The following is a 27506-nucleotide window of genomic DNA, read 5'->3' on the forward strand; positions in this document are numbered from 1 at the left end:
ATGACATTCTTAATAGGGTACACGTTTCATTGACTGTTTTATAGATTCTTTACACTGTAAAGACAATTTTTGCTTTGATGGAAAACTATGTGTTGTTTAGAGTACACTCTTCCAGGTTCTCAGTTCCTGCTTTTATGGGGCAGGCTCCGCACCTTTCAGGCCTTTGAGCTATTTTAGGACTACATAAGTTGTAGCAGCAATGCAAAATAATTCTTGTTTACGGACGTGTAAGTACATTCTGTCTGGTGTGGGTTCCTCTGACTTTCCTCTTTCACTGTGGAAGAAGCCAGGTGTGCCTCTGTTTGCACATTCGTTTGAATACTTAAAAGTTTAAATAAAATCTTGAGGACATGTTTATTTTCTACCTGTATGAGAGTCGTGATTTTACTTTTATTTGTTTGGAAAACTATCCTTTAACAACAATATAAAGGAAAAAGAGTTTTATGAGTGGAAAGTTTTGAAATTCAGGGTTTATAGTCTCTGATCCCAGAGATGGTTACCACTCTTCCCTTTTTCCCTTTTTGTACCATAATTTTACTTTTCTTTCATTCAGCTAGTACTCCTTTTTTCTTTTAAACCTCAGATAAACTTTTTGACAAGTGGCCAAACAATGCAACCATTTGTACTTTAAAGCTGTGCTCCACAGTTAAAACGAACAAGCCCATGAACATTTTAATCGCGGTTAAAAAATTACTTGTCTTTATTGTGGCAACAGTGTAGCATGCAAGAAATACTACTGATGATTTGTTAGAGAACTTAACTTTGTTGGATTTAACAGGGGAAACTCTTTAGATAATTATAAGCGCTGTACATTTTCACTTAACTCTCTTTTGGAAGTTCATCGTTTTATTGGGACCACCCATGGGAATCCCTACACTACATTCAAAGGAAACATCTCACAGCATCCAATAAACACAAGCAGGCGCTCACACTCACCGTGCCCCACCAGAGCGCGTCCGCGTAGGTGGAGAATTCCTTATTGGCGTCCTTTTCCACCAGGTAGACAAGGAAAGATGAAAAAATCAGAACCAAAAATCCTATGTACCAAGCTGTGATTAATTCCTAGATATAAAAGGAATGAGAGATTTTTAGCGGTGAAAAATCTTTGAAAAAGGGAAAAAAAAATACAAGCATGATTCCATGCGTTTGACTACTGCTTGGATACTTAATGATGACTTTCACATAATCCACTACACCTTGTGTCCCACATTGCTTTAACCAATTACTGAAAAGATTAAGTTTGCTTTCGATGGGTTTAGTAAATATCATGGCAGCAAGGGAAGAAGTTAAGAACACCCTGCCCGCACCTGGGCGAGGGCACCCCCACCTTGCTGTGCGCGTAGACCACGGAGCCCAGCAGCTTCCAGGTGCCGCCGCGCCTGTCCATGCGCACCATGCGCAGGATCTGCAGGAAGCGCAGGCTGCGCAGCGCCGACGTGGCGAAGATGTTACCCTGAGTTTTGGCAGAAACTACCGCTATGGAGGCGATGAGAACGATGGTATCTGAAAGAAAGAGGGTGAAGCAGCCGTAAGTAGCACGACCGGGAGGTTTTAGTTTCCAAAACAGGATTTCAGAAAGGGTCCTTTTGACCTGTTTGGGGCCCAGGGAACTGCTCTTGAGCCCCAGGCCGGCACCCCAGGCCGGCATGCGCCACGCGGGCTCTGTGATCGCCGAGGAGTGGAAGGCGGAGGACGTGGCCTCCTGCGCCTGCTGCCCCGGTCTGACCCTCGGCCATTCTCTGCTTCAGCCACGCAGGTTTGGACCACTCGCCATTTAACCTTCAAAGGCCTGGACACCGCCTTCGGAAGGTCCGGTGCTCGGAGGGCTTCGGGCTGGCGCAGCGTCCCCACGGCAGTCCTGCGGCACGGGTGGTCCTGCCTGTAGGAAGGGGCTTCTGCCTCTGCCCCTGCCCAAGCACCGCGGCCTGCTGGCTGATGCCACAGAGAGTACATAGCCTGTCCAGATGCGAAAGGGCTACTTCGCATAATCATGTCTCCTGTTTTCTTGCCGAAGAAGCTGGTAGCTCTGTTCTGCAGAAAATTCACTTGTGTTGTGGAGTCTGCACCTTTGCAGCCTCTTAGACAAAGGCCCCAAATGAGCAGACCGCTCTAAGCGTTCTGCTCTGCGTGCTCTGTACGGCGCCAGTCAGTTCTGGGTAAGTTCTGTACACAAGTTAATTAACATTCCATTTCTTACAATAGAGGAGGTGATCATACATACCACGCACTGCATGGGAATGGATATTTAATGTTTGACATATTGACGTCTGGCTTAAATCATATCTGCCCTTTTGTCAGCTAAAAAGAGAAAAAGAGCAGCTAAGGAGAGCATAGAAAAGATGAATGACTTAATCGCTCCAAGGGTAAACATCTGAGCAAGGGAAGGTAGGCTTTGAAGTGGGAGAGGTGAAGTGGGATGAATGGCTTCCAATGGAGATTTTACAGTAGGTTAGCTTGACCTGATCATCCTCAGGAAGATGTCCTTCCTGCTGCGAGTGGGCTGTGCATGACCAGGTGGCCACACTCCAAAGAAGAGCCCCACCTCAGGGGGTCGCATTACTGATGTTTCTGGGAGCCTCAGGGGTAACTGCTGTGTGAATGTGTATCCTCTGCCCAGCCCAGTCGTGCCTGCATTCAGGAAGGCCTGGCCCCTGGCGTGCACTAACAGCATCCTTAGACTCACTCTCCTGGTGCCCTTTTGGGTCAGGACTTGGAGAGGGTCAGGGGTTGGCAGGACGTGGGTGAGCCAAAGGGATTCCTCCAGTCGTATCTGCACGCTGCGGGAGCTTGTGGCTGGGTGCACAGCCAGCCACAAATGCATCCTTTTCTCTCGCTCCATAGCTGTCGGAGATGAGAAGGAACTACCTACGTTGATACGGACATCAAAGACGTTAAGCGAGTAAAGTCAGTCGCAAAGCAGTATGAACAATGTACTCTTATTTAATAACACATATATTATACACCTAGGAAAGACATGTGAGAATAGACACAAGATATTACTATGAATTCTCTCTGGGGTAGAGAGTTGTGGTGAGTATGTGGATAAAGGGACTTTCTAAGTTATTAATTTTGGTAATGTTGGAGTTTTATAACAATGAAAATGTCTTCTGAAATCAGGAAAAAAACTAGAGTTAAATGTGAAAACATCTCTTGGTTTTCATCATTTGGAGGGACTTACTTCCAAGACAAGTGGTCTACAGACAAAGGGACACTCCTTATATGGCCCTGATGGATATACATTTTGCTTCTATTTCTCATTGTAGGCCTGCTTCCTCACAAGTGTACAAAGGAAAGAAAAAGGTACAATATTAGAAAAAATTGAAGTAAGTAAATGACCAGTAGGGGTGCAGAAAGTACAGACTTAAAATTTACTTGGTGCCAGGCACTTCCTTTAGTTCTCGGTTTTTTACAAATGTTATATTCTTTTAATTCTTATAACACCCCGTGTTGGTTAGGTATTCCACAGATGAAAAAAGCGAGACACAAAAAACATACATTGTATTAGTTTTAAAAAATCAGCTATAGGCCTGTTACACTACAGCACAAAAAGTATGCTATAAAGCCAGTTCATTAGAGAAAACCTAGAAAAAGGAACCCTGTAGGTTTGAGAACATTTCAAAAATTATGCACACAGTGAATCATAATCTAAAGGTTTTAAGTCACATCATATGTAAAGGTAACCACAGATTAGATTTAATACGCTCATTTTAATTCAGATCAGAAGGTCAGAGTTCAATGAAATGAAGTCATAAATGAGCAACCACATGGCACACAATGAATGCACCCACAGAAATGTTTCTTGTTGGATTACAGTCATCCACTGGAATTTTGCTGTCAGTACCACCTAGATATTTCCCAGCTTCATATTTTAGAAGTTATGAGTACTCTTGACTTTCATTTTTATTTATGTATTTATTATTTTTGTAGACCATTACTTAGCAGAATGGAGGATCCACAAGGTTGGATACTTGTATCCGAAGTATCTAGAACAGTGCCTGAAACATGGTAGGCACTCAATAAATGTTTATAGAATAAACTTAGGTTAATAAACATTTAAAAGTAGCTTGAGCTTTGTTCTCTTACCACATCAGTGGCTTAATAACTGGAACATCAATCTAAAATACCTGTAAGTTAATCAAACCAGCACAGAATTCTACAGCAATATAATAATTCACAGCCGTCAGCCACTGATGTTTATAAAAAGGAAATCTCCCTAAGATTTACCTTTTATGACAGTGGGCAGCCGTGGTCTTTAAAGATGGCATCATAGGAGACCCCTGAACCACCGCCCTCCCAAAGACACACCAAATGAACAGCTACACACGCAGTAATTCCCTTGGCAGGAAATCCAGAAACTAGCCAAGGGGCTCCTATGCACTGGGAGAATGAGAAAACGCTCACATCAAAACGGCAGGAGAGGCTGAGATGCACTCGCCATAAACCCCAGTCCTAGCACACAGCAGGGACCTCCAACTCCCAGCTTTTCCCTGGGAGACTAAGGGTTTGAACCCCATTTTTAGCGCCCCAATTTTTAAGACTCCCACCAGAGGGATGGCCCCCCCCCCCCAACACCTAGCTCTGAAAGCCGCGGGGCTTGCATCTGTGAGCCCCACACACTACAGCAAACACAGAAGCAGGTATTAGCGGGCGTGAGCACTGGGCCTCTGCTCACCCACCACCCGTGTCCAGGCAGAAACGCCAGTCTCCCCGACCTTTCCTGAAAGGGTTCTACTTGCGTACTTTAAAAGCTGCCGCCTGCCAGTCAGGCCTCTAATTTTTAGCATCCAACTAGGGAGTGACTGCAGTTCTCTCCTGAGACCACAGAAGCCGGTGGACGCCTCCCCTGGCCTCTCCCTCTGGCCTGCTCCAGTTTGCCAGTATCTCCCTCAGGAAGCTTTTATACACATCTGGTGCCCCAGCTTTTGAGGCTGCTGCTTGACAGAAGAACCCCTGGGTCACCTGGCTCTGACAGCCAGTGGGGCTTTCATTCAGGAGTCCCACAGGCCTGTAGCAAAGAAAGAAGTTCATAATGGGTTCCGGACCCCATAGCCCCCTCCCCCACTCCATGGCTGTATAACCGGGCCCAGTACAGAGGGGACAGGTGAAATGCCCACCTCCCAGTTTCTCCTTGGATGGGGTCTAATGACACACTTTCCCCACTGCTCCTAAACTGGACCCTGTATCTAGGAGCTGACTGTGACCCTCCCCCTGGGACACTGATCGGTCTGGGCACATATTCAACCACTGGGCGCCACTAAAAACAGGGAAAGTGATTAGACAATCACATAGGTTTTAGAGACAACCAGAAGCCAAGGCTGGGCTGATTGATGACGTTCATCTCCCACACAAGATCATTCTGTCAAGACTGGGGTAGGAGGCTGTTCATCTAACACACAGAAACCCACACAAAGAGTCAAGGAAAATGAAGAAACAAAGTAATATGTTCCAAACAAATGAACAAGATAAACTATCAGAAGCAGATCTTAATGAAACAGACAACCTACAAGAAATAGTTAAATTACTAGAAACATACAACCTACCAAGGCTAAGTCAGGAAGAAATAGAAAAGCTGAACAGACCAATTACTAATAAAGAGATAGAATCAGTAATCAAGAACCTCCTAACAAACAAAAAAGTCCAGGACCAGAAGGCTTCACTGGTGAATTACACCAACATTTAAAGAATAAGTGCCAGTCCTTCTCAAACTCTTCCATAAAAAGAACAGAAGAGGAGGAAACACTTCCAAACTCATTTTATGAGGTCAGCATTACCCTGATATCAAAACCAGATAAGGACACCACAAGAAAATAAAAGTACATATGCCTGATGAATGTAAATGTAAAAGTCCTTAATGAAATCCCAGCAAACTGAATTCAACAGTACATTAAAAGGATCATACACCATGATCAAGCAGGATTTATTCCAGGGATGCAAGGATGGTTCAACATCTGCAAATCAATCAATGTGATACACCACATTAATAAAAGGAAGGATAAAAATTATATGATCATCTCAATAGATATAGAAAAAGCACTTGACAAAATACACACACTTTCATGATAACAACTCTCAACAAAGTGGATATAGAGGGAATGCACCTCAACGTAATAAAGGCCACAAAACAAGCCCATAGGTAACATCATACTCAGTGGTAAAAAACTGAAAACTTTCCCTTTAAGATCAGGAACAAATTATGATGCCCACTCTTGCCAGTTTTATTCACCTTAGTATTGGAAGTCTTAGCCATAGCAATTAGGCAAGAAAGAGAAATAAAAATCATCCAAATCAGAAAGGAAGAAGTAAAACTGTCACTATTTGCAGATGACATATTATATATAGAAGACTCTAAAGACTCCACCAAAAAACTGTTGGAAATAATAAATGAATTAAGCAAAGTTGCAGGACACAAAATAAATATTCAAAAATCAGTTGTGTTTCTATATACTAACAACAATTTATCAGAAAGAGATATTAAGGAAAAAATCCCATTTACAATAGCATCAAAAAGAATAAAATATTTAGGAAGGAGTTTGATCAAGGAGGTGAAAGATCTGTTCGGTGAAAACTATAAAACATTGATGAAAGAAAGTGAAGAAGACACTAATAAATGGAAAGATATTCTATGCTGATGGATTGGAAGAATTTGTATTGTTAAAATGTCCATACTACCCAAAGCAATCTACAGATTCAGTGCAATCTCTATCAAATTCCAGTGCTGTTTTTCACAGAAAAAGAACAGTCCCAAACTCGTATGGAATCACAAAGACCCTGAATAGCCAAAACAATCTTGAGAAGGAAGAACAAAACTAGAAACATCACACGTTCTCATTTCAAATTATATTACAAAGTTATAGTAATCAAAACAGTATGATATTGGCATAAAAACAGACACATAGGTCAATGGAACAGAATAGAGAGCCCAGAAATAAACCCACACATATATGGTGAGTTAATTAATGGCAAAGGAGCCAAGAATATACAATGGGGAAAGGACAGTCTCTTCAATAAACGGTGTTGGAAAAACTGGACAGTCACATGCAAAAGAATGAAACTGGACCACTATCTTACACCACTCACAATAATTAACTCAAAATGGATTAAAGACAAATGTAACACCTGAAACTATAAAACTCCTAGAAGAACATGGGGGTAAGCTTCTTGACATTTGCCTTGGCAATGATTTTTTGGATTTGACACCAAAAGCAAAGGCAAGAAAAGCAAAAATTAACAAGTGAAACTACAGCAAACTGAAAAGCTTCTGTACAGCAAAGGAAACCATCAACAAAATGAAAAGGCAATGAAAGAGAGAAAATATTTTCAAATCACATAGCTGATAAGGAGTTAATATCCAAAATATACAAATAACTAATACAAATTCAATAGTAAATAAGAAAAAAGAATCCAAAACCCCAAACAATCAAATTAAAAATCAGGCAGTGGATCTGAACAGACATTTTTCCAAAGATGACATACAAATGGCCAACATGTATTGAAAAGGTGCTCAATATCACTGATCATTAGGGAATGCAAATCAAAACCTCATACCTGTTAAAATGCTATATCAGAAAGGCAGGAGATAAATGTTGGAGAGCATGTGGAGAAATGGGAACCCTCCTACACGGTTGGTGGGAATGTAAATTGGTACAGCCACTATGGAAAACAGTATGGAGGTTCCTCAAAAAATTAAAAATAGAACTATCACAGGACACAGCAATCCTATTTCTGGGTGTATATCCAAAGATAACTAAAACAGGATCTTGAAAGATGTCTGCACATCCGTGTTCACTGCAGCATTATTCTCAATAGCCAAGATATGGAAACAACCTAAGTGTCCATCAATGAATGGATGAATGGGTAAAGAAGAGCTATCTATCTATCTATCTACCTACCTACCTATCTATCAAAATACTGTACATCCATGAGAAAGAAGGAAATCCTAATGTCTGCAAAAACGTGGATGGACCTCGAGGGCATTAAGCTAAGTGAAATAAGCCAGATAGAGAAAGACAGATACTGTATATCACTCATATGTGGAACCTAAAAAAGTAAAACTCATAGAAACCAAGACTAGAATCATGTTTACCAGGGTGTAGGGGGTGGGGAGAAATGGGGAGATGTTGGTGAAAGATTGCAAACTTCCAGTTATAAGACGAATAAGTTCTGGGGAACCTAATGTACAGCATGGTGATTATAGTTAATAATACTGTATTATATATTTGAAAGTTGCTAAGAGAGTGAATCTTAAATATTTTCGCCACAAAAAAGAAATGGTAATTATGCGACGTGATGGAGTTGTTATTTTGCAGTATGTAAGTGTATCAAATCGACAGATTGTACACAAACTTACACCATGTTTTTGTCAAGTACATTTCAATAAAGCTGGGGAAAAACTGGGTAGAACAGCTTAAGCTGCTCTAATAACAATTAGTTATTTGTCCAAAATGTTTTTTGCAACATAGGAGCATTTGTTTTAAGTGAAGACAGCACCTGTAGGAATTACAGGTAGCCCTCAAGGCTCATTGGCTTCAGATTCATTTGTTCATCTGTTCGTGTATGAAGAAGTTAATTGAGGGTCAAGCATTGTATTAGACACTCGCATTAGAAATGAATATTCACTCATCAATCTGATCATCAATCTATTGCAAATGTTTATCAAGTCCCTACTGTGTACCAGGCATTGTGCCAAATGCTTTATGTGCACCAGTGGTTGTCAGTAGGGACAATTTTGCCTCCCGGGGGCATTTGGCAACGTCTGGAGACATATTTGGTTGTCATAACTGGGAAGGGGGTTGCTGCTGGCATCTAGTGGTGGAGGCCAGGGTTGCTTCAAAACATCCTACAATGCCGAGAACAGCCCTCTGAAAAAAGAATTACCAGTCCCCAGTGTTAGTAGTGCCAAGACTGGGAAACCCTGAAGTCCATCATTTCATTTAGTCCTCCCAACAGCCCCATGAAGGAGACAGTATCATTCCTTTCTCCTCCTTACAAATGAAGAACTGAGGCTTGCGGGGGTCAACTAGCCATACCTACAAGTGGCTGAGCTGGCCCTTACCTGACTCCAAAGCTGTGCCCTTAAGAGTCATGGTACCCCATTCCTTGGATAAGGGAAATCTAGAGTGACATGGGCTGGGGGGTAGTGGTGGTGGGGAGGGTGAAAGGGGTAGGCTGCAAAAGCAGGTGGAAACTAAAGCAAGAATAAATTGTTACGATAAAGCATTGACGAAAGAAAGAAGTGCAGGGAGAATAAAGCAGAAATAAAATGGCACTAAAAACAGATGGTACCTTTACGGATACATCCAGAGACAGTGGGGTTAGAGAAAGAAACAGAACTGCTAATAAACAAGGAGGAGCTCCAAGCTGCATGAAGAAAAAAAAAAAAAAAGTGTAATCTGGAGCTCTTAAGTGCCCCTCCCAACGGAAACAGTGGGGAACAAGTCAGGAAGCAGTGAAGAAACAGTTACTGATTACAGGCAGCCCATTAGGGATGTGGAATATAGGCTTATAAGCTATTAGGAAGTAGGCTCACATATCCACTGAGTCACTTAGAATGTTTTATGGATGAATTCTTGAGACTTGAGGAGACTGCAAAGATTTGAATGAAGTAAATACTGTGATATTTAAGACACGTAGGGTGTGTATGAGGTTATAATTAGACCCCTCTGGAACTTTGCTCCAGGATTAGTCAGCAAAATCAATACAAATTGATCACCCCGGATGCTGAGTAAAAGGAATTGGTCACTGAAATACTGAAAAGCCCTCATTATAAGGTGGATTCACATCCAACGTTACCCTATCATGGACCTAAGATTGGGTTAAAGCAGGGTCAATTGTATATCTGAACTTGGCGGGCGGTGTTTTGTTGCTACAATTACGTGACACAATGCATCTATCAGAAAGTATATTTTAGTATGCTTGGCCTAATTTAAAATCATAAAGGGAAGAACTAAATCACATGGATTAAACAAAGCACAGTTGAACACTTTTATACTAGTAATTGTTAGGAGAGATAAGTTTTCTAGAGGTGAACCACAAAGGGGGTACATCTTGACATCCAGAAACTGTCTGGAGACTTCAGGTTTTAAGAATTTTTGTAAATTATGTTAGAGTCTCAGAAAGATTCCCCTAATAGCTAACATAAATTTCCCTCTTGCACTTTAAGGTCATTTCATCTTCTTGCCTCTGGGCAAAACAGAAGTGCAACAATTACTACATTCCTGGTGATTCTACCCTCTCCCACCTCCATTTTTGTTCTAATTCCTTGAGCTCTTTTCAGTGACTTCACTATAAGCTAAAATTTGGATAATTTTAATGAAATATCTGTTTTAAAATTATAAAAGTAATAGCTGCTATAAAATGTCAAAACCTTAGACATACGTATAAGAAGTAAATTTATTTAATTAGCTAATTCTTTACTAAGGACCTGTGAGTTCTTTAATTTTTGCTATTAAAATGATGCTGAAATGAATAGCCTTGTACATAAATTTTTGTAGGTATTCTCTTTAAGGATACATTCCTGGAGATTGGATTGCTGGGTTGAAAGCTGGCACATTTTGGGTTTTGATATCAAAGTGCCCTCCAAATGGTGGTAACAATGTATGAAAGTATTTATCTCTCCTTGCTAATAAAAAGCAATGCTAATAAAATAACGATAGTGATAATAATAGCTAAAATTTACTGTTTACTGTGTAATACTGTTCTAAGCATTTTCAAGTATTACGTGGAATATTATAAATTTGTAATCTTTGCTAATATGATAGACAAAACATCACCTTTTTTTTTTTTTAAACAGATTCATGTCATGAAGAAGTCATAGAAGGCAAGTCATCAAGAAGGCCTTTGCCCAAGATTATGAAACTACTTTCCTAGATTCTGTCTGGTGTATTTAGCTGCTCATTTAGTTAACATATGTACTCTGTTTGGCATGTTCTTTGTGGCAACGGTTGCTAGCTGTCCTCCACAGATACATGCTTATCTTCTGAGGCACAGAACTACCCCTGGGAAGCGGCTGCCTACCAGAGACGTCATTTCCCAGGTCCGCTCGCCTCTGGGTGGGGGAATGTGACCCGTCCTAGCCGATGGAAGGTGAGTGGAGATGGTGTGTGCCTCTTCCGGGCTGAGGGGAAGCAGATGGCCTTAGGGGCTGTCTTTTCCTGTCTGCCAGCTCATGTGGGCCTTCAGGATGTCCTTAGGGGCCAGATGCTGAAGATGGCGGGGCCTTGTCAGCCAGGTCCCGAGTGACCGCATGCAGCAGGGCTTCTACCACACACCCTAGTCCCAGCGAGAAGCACCTTCATTGGACTCTCAAACGCGAGGAAGAAATGAACTTCTAATTTGAGAAGTTACTGGAATTTGAGGATTTGTATGTTATAACAATTAGCATTACTCTAACTGAGACATCCTTAACTTTTATGAAATTTATGTTTGTCTCTGTGGTGAAGTAGAGAACTAATCTTTCTTTTTATCCTATGTGACAGCCAGTTTTTCCAATACCACCTAAATAAAAAGCCTATTCTTTTCCAAATGTCTCCATATACTCATGGAGAGGTCTATTTCTAGATTCTTTCTGTTCTATTCCCTATGTGTCATCAGTATGACACTAGATATTAGACAGGGTAATATCCCTTCAATGTTACTCCTTTGTAAAAAAAGATTATGAATTATTCTAAACCTATTTATTTCTCCAGGTAAATTTCAGAATAAATGTACCCGTTAAAACCCCAGCATCCTGATACAGACTGCACGTTTGATTTTAGGTGAGCATCTTCTCTACTGCTTCCTTCATCTCACATCCAGCGAGCTGTGTACTTCTGCTGCTTCTGCTCCAAATATCTCCCCTCTCTCCCTCCTCCCACTGGTCCTGTGTCCCCTGGCTAAGGGCGAGGCTCCCTCTCTCCCGGCCACGCCACAGACTCCAAACAGCTCTTCTCACTTCTGTCTTTGCTTTCTCTAAACTCTTGTGTATTTTTTTGCCAGATTAAAATGTTAAAGTGATGACATTACTTCTCTGATCAAAAAAAGTTTGTTTTTCTTTTCCAATACTTAGAACAAAGATCAAATTCTGCTTCCCAGCTTCAAAGTGCTCTACAGAAGGCTGCTCTTTCTGGAAAGCCCTTCCCCTTCCCCGTGTGGCCACCTCTCAGCTGCTGCTAGGGCTCAGCCCAGGTGCCAACTTGTCAAGGAGGCTGCCCTCACGCACTGGTGCCCGGGGCTCTGGGTGCACTCCTGTCACTCTTACGACCACTGTCAGTACCATCTGCTTGCCTGCCGGTCTCTCCCAGGAACTGTAAGACATTGAAGGCAGTCAAAACACTTATTTTTAACCTCAGTGCCTGCTCAGTACCTGCCATAGTAAGATGTTCAATACTGATCTGATGGGTTATTTGCTTATAGTGAGCACAGAAACAGAATAACATTTTATAATTTCAAGGGTCTTAAAAACAATAAAGAGCCATCATTTTGCAGTTGAGAAGCACGAATATACAAAATATATACAAGTAAAAAAATGTTAAAAAAGACCTTCAAGATGGCAGAGGGGTAAAACGTGGAGATAACCTTCCTCCCTACGGATACACCAGAAATACATCTACATGTGGAACGACTCCTACAGAACACCTACTGAACGCTGGCAGAAGACCTCAGACCTCCCAAAAGGCAAGAAACTCCCCACGTACCTAGGTAGGGCAAAAGAAAAAAGAATAAACACAGACAAAAGGATAGGGCCGGGACCTGCACCAGAGGGAGGGAGCCGTGAAGGAGGAAAGGTTTCCACACGCTAGGAGCCCCTTCGCGGACGGAGACTGTGGGTGGCGGAGCGGGGAAGCTTCGCAGCTGCAGAGGAGAGCGCAGCAACAGGGGTGCGGAGGGCAAAGCGGAGAAGTTCCCGCACAGAGGATCGGTGCCGACCGGCACTCACCAGGCCGAGAGGCTTGTCTGCTCACCCGCCGGGGCGGGCGGGGCTGGGAGCTGAGGCTCGGGCTTCAGATGGAGTGCAGGGAGAGGACTGGGGTTGGCTGCATGAACATAGCCTGAAGGGGTTAGTACGCCACGGCTGGCCCGGAGGGAGTCCGGGGAAAAGTCTGGACCTGCCGAAGAGGCAAGAGACTTTTTCTTCCCTTTGTTTCCTGGTGCGTGAGGAGAGGGGCTTAAGAGCGCTGCTTAAAGGAGCTCCAGAGACGGGCGGGAGCCGCGGCTAAAATCGTGGACCCCAGAAACGGGCACGAGCTGTGGCCATCAGCGCGGACCCCAGAGACGGGCGTGAGCCGCGGCTAAAAGCGCGGACCCCAGAGACGGGCATGAGATGCTAAGGCTGCTGCTGCCGCCACCAAGAAGCCTGTGTGTGAGCACAGGTCACTATCCACACCTCCCGTCCCGGGAGCCTGTGCAGCCCGCCACTGCCAGGGTCCCGGGATCCAGGGACAACTTACCCGGGAGAACGCATGGTGTGCCTCACGCTGGTGCAACGTCACGCTGGCCTCTGCCGCCGCAGGCTCGTCCCGCATCCGTGCCCCTCCCTCCCCCCGCCCCGAGTGAGCCAGAGCCCCCGAATCAGCGGCTCCTTTAACCCCGTCCTGTCTGAGCGGGAAGACGCCCTCAGGTGACCTACACGCAGAGGCGGGGCCAAATCCAAAGCTGAGCCTCGGGAGCTGTGCAAACAAACGGAAAGGGAAATCTCTCCCAGCAGCCTCAGGAGGAGTGCATTAAATCTCCACAATCAACTTGATGTACCCTGCATCTGTGGAATACATGAATAGACAACGAATCATCCGAAAATTGAGGCGGTAGACTTTGGGAGCAACTGTAGACTTGGGGTTTGCTTTCTGCATCTAATTTGTTCCTGGTTTTATGTTTATCTTAGTTTAGTATCTAGAGTTTATTATCATTGGTAGATTTGTTTATTGATTTGGTTGCTTTCTTCCTTTATTTATAGATATATATATTTTTTTCCTTTTTCTCTTTTCGTCAGGGTATGTATATCCTTTTTTGTATGATTTTGTCTGTTTAGCTTTGCTTTTACCATCTGTCCCTTTTTTATTACTTTTTAAATTTTAAATAATTTTTTTATTTTAATAACTTTATTTTCCTTCCTTCCTTCCTTCCTTCCTCCCTTTTCTTTTCTTTCTTTCTTTCTTTTTTTCTCCCTTTTCTTCTGAACCGTGTGGCTGACAGGGTCTTGGTGCTCCGGCCGGGTGTCAGGCCTGTGCTTCTGAGGTGGGGGAGCCGAGTTCTGGACACTGGTCCACCAGAAACCTCCCAGCTCCACAAAATAGCAAATGGCGAAAGCTCTCCCAGAGATCTCCATCTCAATGCTAAGACCAGCTCCACTCAATGATCAGCAAACTCCAGTGTTGGACACCCTATGCCAAACAACTAGCAAGACAGGAACACAGCCCCATCCATTAGCAGAGAGGCTGCATAAAATCATAATGTCACAGACACCCCAAAACACACCACGGGATGTGGTCCTGCCCACCAGAAAGACGAGATCCAGCCTCATCTACCAGAAAGTAGGCACTAGTCAACTCCACCAGGAAGCCTACACAACCCACTGAACCAACCTACTGGGGTAAGACACCAAAAACAACGGGAACTATGAACTACGAACCTGCAGCCTGTGAAAAGGAGACACCAAACACAGTAAGTTAAGCAAAATGAGAACACAGAGAAACTCACAGTAGATGAAGGAGAAAGACAAAAAACCCACCAGACCAAACAAATGAAGAGGAAATAGGCAGTCTACCTGAAAAAGAATTCAGAGTAATGATAGTAAAGGTGATCCAAAATCTTGGAAATAGAATGGAGAAAATAAACATTTAACAAGGACCCAGAAGAACTAAAGAGCAAACAAACAATGATGAACAACACAATAAATGAAATTAAAAATTCTCTAGTAGGAATCAATAGCAGAATAATTGAGGTAGAAGAACAGGTAAGTGACCTGGAAGAAAAAGAGTGGAAATAACTGCCACAGAGCAGAATAAAGAAAAAAGAATGAAAAGAATTGAGGATACTCTCAGAGACATCTAGGACAACATTAAATGCACCAATACTCGAATTACAGGGGTCCCAGAAGCAGAAGAGAAAAAGACAGGGACTGAGAAAACATTTGAAGAGATTATAGTTGAAAACTTCCCTAATATGGGAAAGGATTAGTCAATCAAGTCCAAGAAGTGCAGAGAGTCCCATACAGGATAAATGCAAGGAGAAACATGCCAAGATACATATTAATCAAACTATCAAAAGTTAAATACAAAGAAAACATATTAAAAGCAGTAAGGGAAAAGAAACAACATACAAGGGAATCGCCATAAGGTTAATAGCTGATCTTTCAACAGAAACTCTGCAAGCCAGAAGGCAGTGGCAGGACATATTTAAAGTGATGAAAGAGAAAAACCTACAACCAAGATTACTCCACCCAGCTAGTATCTCATTCAGATTCTGCAGAGAAATTAAAACCTTTACAGACAAGCAAAAGATAAGAGAATTCAGCACCACCAAACCAGCTTAACAACAAATGCTAAAGGAATTTCTCTAGGCAGGAAATACAAAAGAAGGAAAAGACCTACAATAACAAACCCCAAACAATTAAGAAAATGGTAATAGGAACATGCATATCAATAACTACCTTAAATGTAAATGGATTAAATGCTCCAACCAAAAGACATAGACTGGGTGAATTGATAGAACAAAAAGATCCGTATATATGCTGTCTACAAGAGAACCACTTCAGACCTAGGGACATATACAGACTGAAAGTGAGGGGATGGAAAAAGATGTTCCATGCAAATGGAAATCAAAAGAAAGCTGGAGTAGCAGTTCTCATATCAGACAAAATAGACTTTAAAATAAAGACTATTACAAGAGAGAAAGAAGGACACATAATGATCAAGGGATCGATCCAAGAAGAAGATATAACAACTGTAAATATTTATGCACCCAACACAGGAGCACCTCAATACATGAGGCAAATGCTAACAGCCATAAAAGGGGAAATTGACAGTAACACAGTCATAGTAGGGGACATTAAGACCTTATTTTCACCAATGGAGAGATCATCCAAAATGAAAATAAATAAGGAAACACAAGCTTTAAATGATACATTAAACAAGATAGACTGAATTGATATTTATAGGGCATTCCATCCAAAAAAAATAGAATACACTTTCTTCTCAAGTGCTCCTGGAACATTCTCCAGGATAGATCATATCTTGGGTCACAAATCAAGCCTTGGTAAATTGAAATTGTATCGAGTATCTTTTCCAAGCACAACGCTATGAGACTAGATATCAATTACAGGAAAAAAATCTGTAAAAAATACAAGCACATGAAGGTTAAACAGTACACTACTAAATAACCAAGAGATCACTGAAGAAATCAACGAGGAAAACAAAAAATACCTGGAAACAAATGATAACGGAGACACGACGACCCAAAACCTATGGGATGCAGCAAAAGAGGTTCTAAGAGGAAAGTTTATAGCAATACAATCCTACCTCAAGAAACAAGAAACATCTCAAATAAACAACCTAACCTTACACCTAAAGCAATTAGAGAAAGAAGACCAAAAAACCCCCCAAAGTTAGCAGAAGGTAAGGAATCATAAAGATCAGATCAGAAATAAATGAAAAAGAAATGAAGGGAACAATACCAAAGATCAATAAAACTAAAAGCTGGTTCTTTGAGAAGATAAAGTTGATAAACCATTAGCCAGACTCATCAAGAAAAAAAGGGAGAAGACTCAAATCAATGGAATTAGAAATGGAAAAGAAGTAACAACTGACACTGCAGAAATACAAAGAATCATGAGACATTACTACAAGCAACTATATGCCAATACAATGGACAAACTGGAAGAAATGGACAAATTCTTAGAAAAGCACAACCTTATGAGACTGAACCAGAAAGAAACAGAAAATATAAACAGACCAATCACAAGCACTGAAATTGAAACTGTGATAAAAAATCTTCCAACAAACAAAAGCCAATGACCAGATGGCTCCACAGGCGAATTGTATCAAACATTTAGAGAAGAGCTAACACCCATCCTTCTCAAACTCTTCCAAAATATAGCAGAGGGAGGAACACTCCCAAACTCATTCTACGAGGCCACCACCACCCTGACACCAAAACCAGATGAAGATGTCACAAAGACAGAAAACTACAGGCCAATATCACTGATGAACACAGATGCAAAAATGCTCAACAAAATACTAGCAAACAGAATCCAAGAGCACACAAAAAGGATCATACACCATGATCAAGTGGAGTTTACCCCAGGAATACAAGGATTCTTCAATATACACAAGTCAATCAATGTGATAAACCATATTAACAAATTGAAGGAGAAAAACTGTACGATCATCTCAATAGATGCAGAAAAAGCTTTTGACAAAACTCAACACCCATTTATGATAAAAACCTTCCAGAAAGTAGGCATAGAGGGAACTTACCTCAACATAATAGAGGCCATATATGACAAACCCACAGCCAACATCGTTCTCAATGGTGAAAAACTGAAACCATTTTCACTAAGATCAGGAACAAGACAAGGTTGTCCACTCTCACCACTATTATTCAACATAGTTTTGGAAGTTTTAGCCACAGCAATCAGAGAAGAAAAAGAAATAAAAGCAATACAAATAGGAAAAGAAGAAGTAAAGCTGTCACTGTTTGCAGATGACATGATACTATACTTAGAGAATCCTAAAGATACTACCAGAAAACTACTAGAGCTAATCAATGAATCTGATAAAGTAGCAGGATACAAAATTAAGGCACAGAAGTCTCTGGCATTCCTATACACTAATGATGAAAAATCTGAAAGAGAAATCAAGTAAACACTCCCATTTACCACTGTAACAAAAAGAATAAAATACCTAGGAATAAACCTACCTATGGAGACAAAAGACCTGTATGCAGAAAACTATGACACTGATGAAAGAAATTAAAGATGATACAAACAGATGGAGTGGTAAACGATATTCTTGGATTGGAAGAATGAACATTGTGAAAATGCCTATACTACCCAAAGCAATCTACAGATTCAATGCAATACCTGTCAAACTACCAGTGGCATATTTCACAGAACTAGACCAAAAAATTTCACAATTTGTATGGCAACATAAAAGACCCCAAATAGCTAAAGCAATCATGAGAGAGAAAAACGGAGCTGGATGAATCAGGCTCCTCGACTCCAGACTATACTACAAAGCTACAGTAATTATGACAGTATGGTAGTGGCACAAAACAGAAATATAGATCAATGGAACACGATAGAAAGCCCAGAGGTAAACCCACGCACATATGGTCACCTTATTTTTGATAAAGGAGTCAAGAATATACAATGGAGAAAAGACAGCCTCTTCAATAAGTGGTGCTGGGAAACTGGACAGCTACATGTAAAAGAATGAAATTAGAACACTCCCTAACACCATACACAAAAATAAACTCAAAATGGATTAAAGACCTAAATGTAAGGCCAGACACAGAGGAAAACATAGGCAGAACACTCCATGACATAAATCAGAGCAAGATGCTTTTTGACCCACCTCCTAGAGAAATGGAAATAAAGACAAAAATAAACAAATGGGACCTAAAAAAAACAAAACACATAGACTGAAACGCAAAAAAAAACTTCAAAGAAATATTTGCAACACATATGATCATGGACAAAGGATTAATATCATTAATATATAAAAATAAACTAATAAGAAAACATGCTGGTAGAAAATTGGACAGAAGGCATAAATATAAATTTAATCCTAAGAAGTAAAAATGGCCAATAAGTATATGGAAAGAAGTTCTTTATAATTTCTAGTTTTTAAATTTAAGATAGTAGCAAGGTACCATTTTAATCTATCAAACTAACAAAGTTTAAAAAACAAATAGTGAATATTGCCAAGGAGGAGGAGAAAAAGGTCTTTCATGAAGGTTTTATTTAACAATAAAATGGTTTAATTTTGGGAGGAGGGGCCTTTTGCATCACAGGCCAAAAGTATTAACTATTTGAAACCTATTATTTAAGTAATTTTACTTCTAGGAATTTAACCTGGTGAAAAAATTGTAATGTCAATAAAGGTTTGCAGAAGAAGGCTTATTATACTATTATTAAATAATATAAAAATTAGATCTAGGGACTTCCCTGGTGGCACAGTGGTTAAGAATCTGCCTGTCAAGGAAGGGGACACGGGTTTGAGCCCTGGTCTGGGAAGATCCCACATGACGCGGAGCAACTAAGCCCGTGCGCCACAATTACTGAGCCTGCGCTCTAGAGCCCGCGAGCCACAACTACTGAAGCCCGTGCACCTAGAGCCCATGCTCTGCAACAAGAGAAGCCACGACAAGGAGAAGCCCGTGCACTGCAACGAAGACTAGACCCCGCTCACCGCAACTAGAGAAAGCCTGAGCGCGGCAATGAAGACCCAACACAGCCATCAATGAATGAATGAATGAATTAATTAATTTTAAAAAAAGATCTAATTCAAATCTCTAACAAAAATGGATTCATCAAAAACAATCCAGTCCATCTATTCTGGAGCATGGACTATGGAATCCATCTGCCTGAGTTCCAACCCTGGCTCTGCCTCTTATTAGCTGCGTTACCCGGGTTAAGTTAGTGAACCTTTCTCTCTGTGCTTCTATTTCTTTATCTGTAAAATGAGAATCATACAAGTGTCTCTATCATAGAGACGTTGTGATAACTAAATAAGTTAACACATTCGAAAGATCTTAGTACAGCGCTAGCCCATAATAAATTTTATCTAATTTATTATCATTAGTAGTAATAGTACCATGGATAATACCACTCCAATACATCATTATGTAAAGAACTGCTTACACAGCAGGATTCAAAGGTTGATACCAACACTGCCCCCAAAGAATGACGTGTTGTTATAGTACACATAAAACTAAATACTCTAAGTACCTATGCTGCATGCTAACAGTGACTCTCTTTGGGTGGTGGGATTATGTGCAAAGTTTAGTTTCTTTATGCACGTCTCTTTTGTCCAAATGATCTATAATAAGCCTGTGTTCCTTCTGTAATGAGAAAAGGGAGCATTATTATTTACTTAAAATAAGAAGCTATGGCCCAGGGAGGTTAGCACGTTGGCCAAGGAAGTTTATCGAGTCAGTGGTGGGAAAGAGAAGGGAAAAGGCATTCACTGAGTGTCCCTGGTGTATGGGGCTATGCCAGGTGCTCAGCACACAGGCTCTATTCCAGCGCTTCTCCATACCGGCCCTCTGAGGAGGCACAGGGCTGTGAGTGTGGACCTACTGCGAGAGAGCCCAGGTCCTCCTAGCTGTGGAACCTCAGGCCTACTAATCTAGATGAGTCTTGGAGTGTTCTCTTGTAAGGAGACAGAACCATTCCTCACAGGGCTGTTGTGAGGATTCAGTGAGATAATACACAGAAAGCCCTTAGTCTGCCTCACTGTGCCTGTCATGATGTTAACATCTCTGCTTAAAAAAATATTTTACACACACACACTTTTACAGATCAGTAGATTGATACCAAGGAATTTCAGGAATCTTATCCAAGGTCTTTTAGCTAGTAAATGGGGCCAACTATCAAGTCCATATCTGCCTGGTTCTAAAGTGCTTTCATTTTATTCCATACTTCTTTTTTTGATAACATTTCTTTTGTAAAAAGACCAGTAAACAGGGATGTAGGCAAGTCTTACATGCTGAAATATAAATCTCCACAGAGTAAAAGATTATTAAGGACAGGGAATAGAACTACTTGCAAATGGTCTACATTCAGGGAAATTTAGCAGAAATCTTATAACTACCCAATTTTTATATTGTCTCAATGGGATGCAGCCTATGACAGTGTAGTGGTCAGCCTGTCTTGTCTACGTGGGACCATTTCTGCATGAATTGGTGAATTTTCAGTGTACCACGTATGTCATGTGCCAGATGCTTTAGTGCCAACAGAACAGCAAGACAGGAGGAATTGCAATTTTGTGGTCCCACTGTATTTTCCTACAAATACAAAATTCTAACCTCTCGAAAAGAACAGAGATACAAAGTGTGGAAGCAGGAGCTTGAGCTGTCCTGGTCCAACCATCAGTTCCCTTAGGGCTGGTTTCCGTATCTTCAAGAGTGAGGTGGGCTAAACTGGAAAGGGTCCAAGATGCTTCCTGACTCTGTTCCTAGAATTCTAAGTGGTACATTCTTTATTTGGAGACTAAGTGGTTCGATGACGAGCCATCAGCAGGAGTTTTTGGAAATGATTTTTCTCGTGTTGAGTGTTAAGGCAATTCATTCATTCATGCAGTAGTTCACTCAACAAATGCTTTCAGTGCACGTCTGCTGTGCGCTGAGCACAGTGGAGAGGGCAGTGAAGAAAACAGAAGCTTTTCTGCCCTCAAGGAGCTAACGTTCTATAACACAGTGTATTGTAGACTGACGTTACACAAATGAGTAAGTACAGAATTCAAGGTCAGGTAGTGGCACAGACTCCTGAGAAATAACAAGCAGGGCAAGGGGTGGGGCCGCAGGGTAACAGGCGGTGCTCTTGGGGCGGGTGGTCTGGGAGGACGTCCTGAGGTGATGATGCAGGAGCCCAGGTCTAGTGAGGTGATGGGGTGACCGTGGCCCCGTCTGGGGGAGCTGTCCCAGGCAGGAAGTGTGAAGACCCTGAGGCGGAGCAGGTTGTGTGCACAAGGGCAGGTGAGGAGGCCAGTGTAGCTTGAGAGGAGCAGTGGGGACTCGGGCCCCACCACGGCGCCTCTGGAAAGAGCTTCAGCTGTCCTTCCAGGCGTGGTGGGTTTGGGGCAGAAGAGTGCAGGATCAGATTTGTATTTTCCAAGGTCATTTTGGTTGCCTTTGGGAACCAGATCAGGAGGGGCTGGAAAACATGAGCGGAGGTCACAGGCCAAGGAAGAAGCTACTGCCCGGCGTCTGGACCGAGGGTGAGAGCAGCTTCAGCGGAGCCAGGTCGAAGTGAGGAGGACGCAGGGAGGGGGTGCACTGGGGACACGGGAGGGGAAGGTGTCAAGGCTCGCTGAAGGTTTGATGGTGGGGTGCGACACAAAGAAGGGGCTCGAAGGGTGGCTTCAGGACTTCTGGCCTGAGCAATTTGGTGAATAAAGGCTGTCTGTTGAGATGCGGGACTAGTGCGCTTGGTGGGGGCAGAAAGGAGGGCTGTTTGAGGGGTAAAAGCAGCAGTTTGGTTTTGGCCGTATCAAGTTTGAGACGTCCTCTCGACATCTGGGAGACAGTGGGTAAGGCTGAAGTTCGGGAAGAGGTCAGGGCTGCACAGTGAGGCAGCAGGTGTGCACGTGCGGTGTGCGTGCACGTCTGGTGCACACGCGTGTGCATGTGGTGCCACAGGACTAATCTCCAGTATCAGTAACACACTGAAACTTTTGCTTCTGGGTGTGATTACAGACCTTTAACTTCAGATGCGGTACAGGCTACAGGATGTGAGGAAGCTGTTTCTTTCCTTGTGAAACAGCGAGGAGGCATTTGTCCTCTGAGAGCCGCGGTGAACGAGTGGGAGGCAAACACATCCTATTTAAGGCACACCCTGGTACCCTGAGTGAATTACCTAGGTGTAACCCCATCAGTCCTTGATAAATCAAAAGGATGGAAAGACAGGGGCATTTCTGGATGATTCAGAACATGTTTTAGGGCCATGACAAGTTGGCTTTGTATTATGTTTCTTTATATAGAAAGTACAAGGATGGCTTTGAGAAGCAGCAGTTTTGCACACATCTGAGGAAGATGTTTAAAATTTTCACCTAGCGCCTATTTTCATACACACCAAACGGCAAACCTGCAGTCACTTTCAACTCAGCAGAGCCCCACATCAGTATTTGACTACACGGCTAAAAAAAGATTTGGACTCCCACCAGCGAATGCTCACAACTTCCACTGGAAATCCCCTAACATCCTACGATGAAATCTAATGCTTAGATGTCTTGTTCAGTGTGCTGACCTGAGTGCTTATTCACCGAGAGTGAAACAGTTGATGTCACTACAGGTATTACTTTACAGAGTAAAAACAAAATATCTAGCTTTCGATACTACTTTTTGGTACTTACTCCAAGCAGTTACTTGACACTGATTCTTTGAATCTTGGCGGGCAGTTGTGTTTACTAGTATTGGGATAGGTACTTTCTCTTTGAGAAACTTGATACTTATTTACAGACGACATGCAGGTTTTGATTAATCATCGCCTACTACTAAAAGCTTTTGAAAGGCTATCTTCAGAAGTTCTTTGAATAGACTGTGCTATTTGCATTTTGCAGGTGGAGACGCCTTTTCAGCTAAAATGTCAGTAACCAAAGGACACCTGTGGGTGGGAATTGACTCTGTCATTTGGGGATTTTGAGAATTACCTGGTACACCTGGTTCTCAGTCTTTTTCAAGACACAATTTCTTATTTTTAGAAATAAGAAATAGATACAGTTTAGGCTTCTGGATAATCCTTAGGGATAAACCCTGGGGTGTGAAAACGGATTTTTCCTTCTGTGAAGAATGAAAATATAGTGCTTTAAAAGAGGGCATTTGAGTAAATACAAGCCACAAATGAATACCTGACACTCATTATAATTTTGAAATTCCTGCTTGTTGCCATGTGCAGATCTATTATATCCTTCTATCTATACTTTTTGGGAGATTATTAATCAAACAGATCACGATTAATTACACACCTAAGCTCCACCTTTAATAATCATATCCGTGGCAAAATTCGTCCTCATTGGCACTAGATAAAGGGCAGTTTTTAGAGCTTTCTAATTTCAATTTTGCTTTTATGTGTTGCTGTTGTCGAACTCCACAAAGTATATTGCTGTTCTTATCTGTGCTTACAAGGAAAGAAATAGAGTCCCAGAGAGGCTTGTACAAGATGACAGAATAAGTTACTTCCAGAGACAGCATTAGAACTCACGGGAACCAACATGAGCCTGCAGCTCAGACTGTGGGATATCTCACGACAAATCCTAAAGCCATGATGACAGATCCCACTCTGGGCTCACTTTCTTTTCATTATCAATCCCTTTCCTACTGTCACAAGATTTTTGAATAAGACACGCTCTGTTTAGAGGAGAACAAAAAAACAAGGTTTATTGGAAGCATGTGGTGATACAACCTGGGGACGCTTTGCAAAGAGCTGGAGACTGCCCCTCAGGGCAGCCCCATCGGGGCAGGGTATGTCCCCACAAACCAAGTGTGGAGAGGCAGCAAGAAAGCATAATTCAAAACAGTTTCAGTTTTAATGTTATGATCAGTAAATATTCCAGAGAACCACAGAAACTTGATAAGAGATGGATTCTGAAGTCACATGATGGCAAACGTCCTGAGGATTAGCTACACTACTTTGATCTCCACATTCCAAATACAGATTTGGAGTCTGCGGTAGGAGCTAAAATCAAATATTTAAAACATTTTGCAAAAGGCAGAAGTAAAAAAATTGAGAAAAAAGTAGCAGAAGAGCGTTCTGTAAAAGAGCCTGCAATTACCAGCATGCAAATAAGTACTGATACTTTATTTAACAAGATCATCACATTCACATGACCAGATTAAAGTAGGGAACTGAAGCAACTGGATTAAAAAAACTCAGGCAAAAATTATTCTTCTGAAAACTCCTGATAAATGAGGTAAAGGTGTTACTTTTTATCTCGCATTGCTTGGATAATTGCCACATTTTTCTTCATATTGTGTTTACCTTGTGTACATAGAGGGTGCAATGCAGGGGTGAGGTTCTGCAGGTGAATGCCTACTAGCTTGCCATTTTTTTTGAATTTTTTTTTCACTCAATACACATTTATTGTGGCCAGAAATTGCTAGGACCTGGGCTTTTAAGAGTAAAGGGCATGGACAAGGCATGGATGGGTGGATGAGTCCGATACCCTCGCAGAGGTGAAAGGACGGCTGGCAAGATGGACTGAAGGGAGTGACCACAACCAGGGTGATACCTGTTCAGATGGCAGAATCGAGGAGCAGGGCAGGCCCAGGTAACCTGGTTAAGGGCCAAGGAAGCCCCTCTGGGAGAAACGTGGGTTAAGCCATAGTGAACAGCCAGTCAAAAACAAAGCTACAAAACCCCTCTGCACATACGTTAGGGACCATAACACAACCATTTCTGAAAGGACCACATCTAAAGAGCTCTAGACTCAGAAAGTACCTTGGGTGGTTCCTTTCCCCACTCCTCCTCTTTTAAAATAAAATGTATTCTTATTTAAGACACATGGACTCTTAAATTCAAGGAATTTAGTACTGAGGGACATAATTTAAGAAAACATACCAAGAGGTCTTACTGAGTTGATAACTCTTTTCTGATTGTATTTGTTGATTCCAGGATTGTTCACTTCGTTCCTACTTATTATCTTTACGTGAACATTTTATTCTTAAAAAAAATTTTTTTTTACAAATAAAAGCAATGTGAATATATACTCTTATTTTTGTCTTTTCTTACACAAAAAGTAGCACACTATATATGTAGTACTGCAGCATCCTTTTTCTTTTATTTAATACATCTTGGATCCTTCTGTATCTAACCAAAAGGTCTTCTTCATTGTGTTCACAGTTTATTCAGCTGTATTTACTGCTTACTACAAATTGATGCAACTATCAGGAAGGAGAGTAAATGCTGTGTAATTTTGGTAGTAGTGACACTTTTCCATAAGGGTGACACCATTTTGCACTCCTGTTTCCTCACAGTCTCAGTAAAAAAGTAAGTGATCAGACTTTGGAATTTGCCCATCTGACAGATGAGAAAATGCTGCCTTTTGTGTATCTTTCTTATGAGTGAGATTGAGTGTGTTTAAGAGATGCATGTGTATTTCTTTTGCTGTGAACTGTCTGTTCACGTTCATTTCCTATCTTTTATTTTCCACTGGGTTGCTGGATTTTTCTTCTAGATTTCTAGAGCTCCTTATAGTTTAAGATGGTTAACTTTTTGTCTCTAAGAGATGTTGTAAATATTTTCCTACATTTGTCTTTTTGCTTGTTTTGTTTTATCATGTGGTATTCTTTGACTTTATACAACCTAATCATATATTTAAAAAATCTTACATAGCCTAAATTTATCAATATTTTCTTCTATGGTTTCTGTATTTTTCGTTATAGTTAAAAAGGCCTTCCTGGTTCCAAGGTTACAAGAGAATTTATTCATTTCTTCCATCCAGTATTTATGGGTTTTATTTAATTTAAATCTTTGATTTATTTGTAGTTTATCTTGAAATATGGTAAGATAGATACGGATCCAACCTGATCCTCTCCCAAATGAGTAATTAGTTGTTCTAACATTGCTTAAAACCGTGACGATGGAGTTGAAATTCATGAACTTGTGGGGTTGTTACTAACTTTTGAGAAAATGACTTTTCTTGTTGATTATGATGGAAGATTCATTGGAAGATATTGAGGGGGTTTTGAAGATTTTAAGAGTAGGGGGATTTTTAGAGCTACCATAAGATCCTGAAATCTCACTCCTGGGCAAATATCTGGAGAAAACTCTAATTCAAAAAGATACATGTACCCCAGTGTTCACTGCAGCACTGTTTACAATAGCCAAGACATGGAAGCAACCTAAGTGTCTATCAACAGATGAATAGATAAGAAGATGTGGGAAATATATACAGTGGAATATTACTCAGCCATAAAAAAGAATAAAATAGTACCATTTGCAGCGACATGGATGGACCTAGAGATTATCATACGAAGTGAAGTCAGACAGAGAAAGACAAAAATCATGAGATACTACTTATATGTGGAATCTGAAAAAATGATATAAAACAGAAATAGACTCACAGTCATAGAAAACAAACTTATGGTTACCAAAGGGGAAAGGGAGGAGGGATAAATTAGGAATTTGGGATTAACATATACACACCAGTATATATAAAATAAACAACAATGACCTACTGTATAGCATAGGGAACTATATTCAATATCTCATAATAACCTATAATGGAAAAGAATCTGAAAAACTACACATATATATATGTAAATTGAATATATATAAATTGAATCACTTTGCTGTACACCTGAAACACAACATTGTAAATTAAATATACTTCAATAAAAATGGTTAAAAAAGAAGAAGAGGGGTGATTTTTGAAAGGTGGGGGATTAGGGAGAACAAATGACCCCTTTTTAGAGCACATCAGGACTATGATTATTGGGCCCAACTTGCTATAAAGCACCATTGGGGCTTGGTGACAATTTTAAACATTGTATTCCGTGGGAGTTGACCTTTGAGGCTCTGATGTGATTATATGTATCCTTTAGCAGGCAGGTGTAATTAGTATTGGTCTCAGTAAAGTGTGCTTGAATAAGGACTCCCTACAAAGTAAAGTTAGATTTAAGTAATGGTCCTTCAGGAAGTTGTGGTATTGGCTTTTTACATTAATTAGTCTCTCAACACTTCATCTATGTAAACATCAAATTTACATTCATTTACCAGAGCATGAAGAACTGCTCCTTATTGGGCTATATTTTCATTTGTTTCTTGACCCAAGTAGTTAAATATGAATTTCAGAAACTTCTGCTTATTAAAATAA

At 41.2% G+C, this 27506-nt stretch overlaps 1 protein-coding gene across 1 annotated transcript in view; it reads right to left on the reverse strand.

Moving 5' to 3' along the window:
* Window positions 1–27506, reverse strand: part of KCNQ5 (potassium voltage-gated channel subfamily Q member 5) — a 196416-nt gene that overhangs the window by 103364 nt on the left and 65546 nt on the right. Inside the window, exons 3-4 of the mRNA XM_024731901.1 lie at window positions 1328–1503; window positions 937–1062 (exon numbers count right to left, since the gene is read on the reverse strand). Of these exons, the coding sequence (XP_024587669.1) occupies window positions 937–1062; window positions 1328–1503 (302 nt within the window). The remainder of the gene's footprint in view (window positions 1–936; window positions 1063–1327; window positions 1504–27506) is intronic.

Source organism: Neophocaena asiaeorientalis, unplaced genomic scaffold (assembly GCF_003031525.2).
Source record: "Neophocaena asiaeorientalis asiaeorientalis breed wild unplaced genomic scaffold, Neophocaena_asiaeorientalis_V1.1 scaffold450, whole genome shotgun sequence".
Lineage (NCBI taxonomy): Eukaryota > Metazoa > Chordata > Mammalia > Artiodactyla > Phocoenidae > Neophocaena > Neophocaena asiaeorientalis.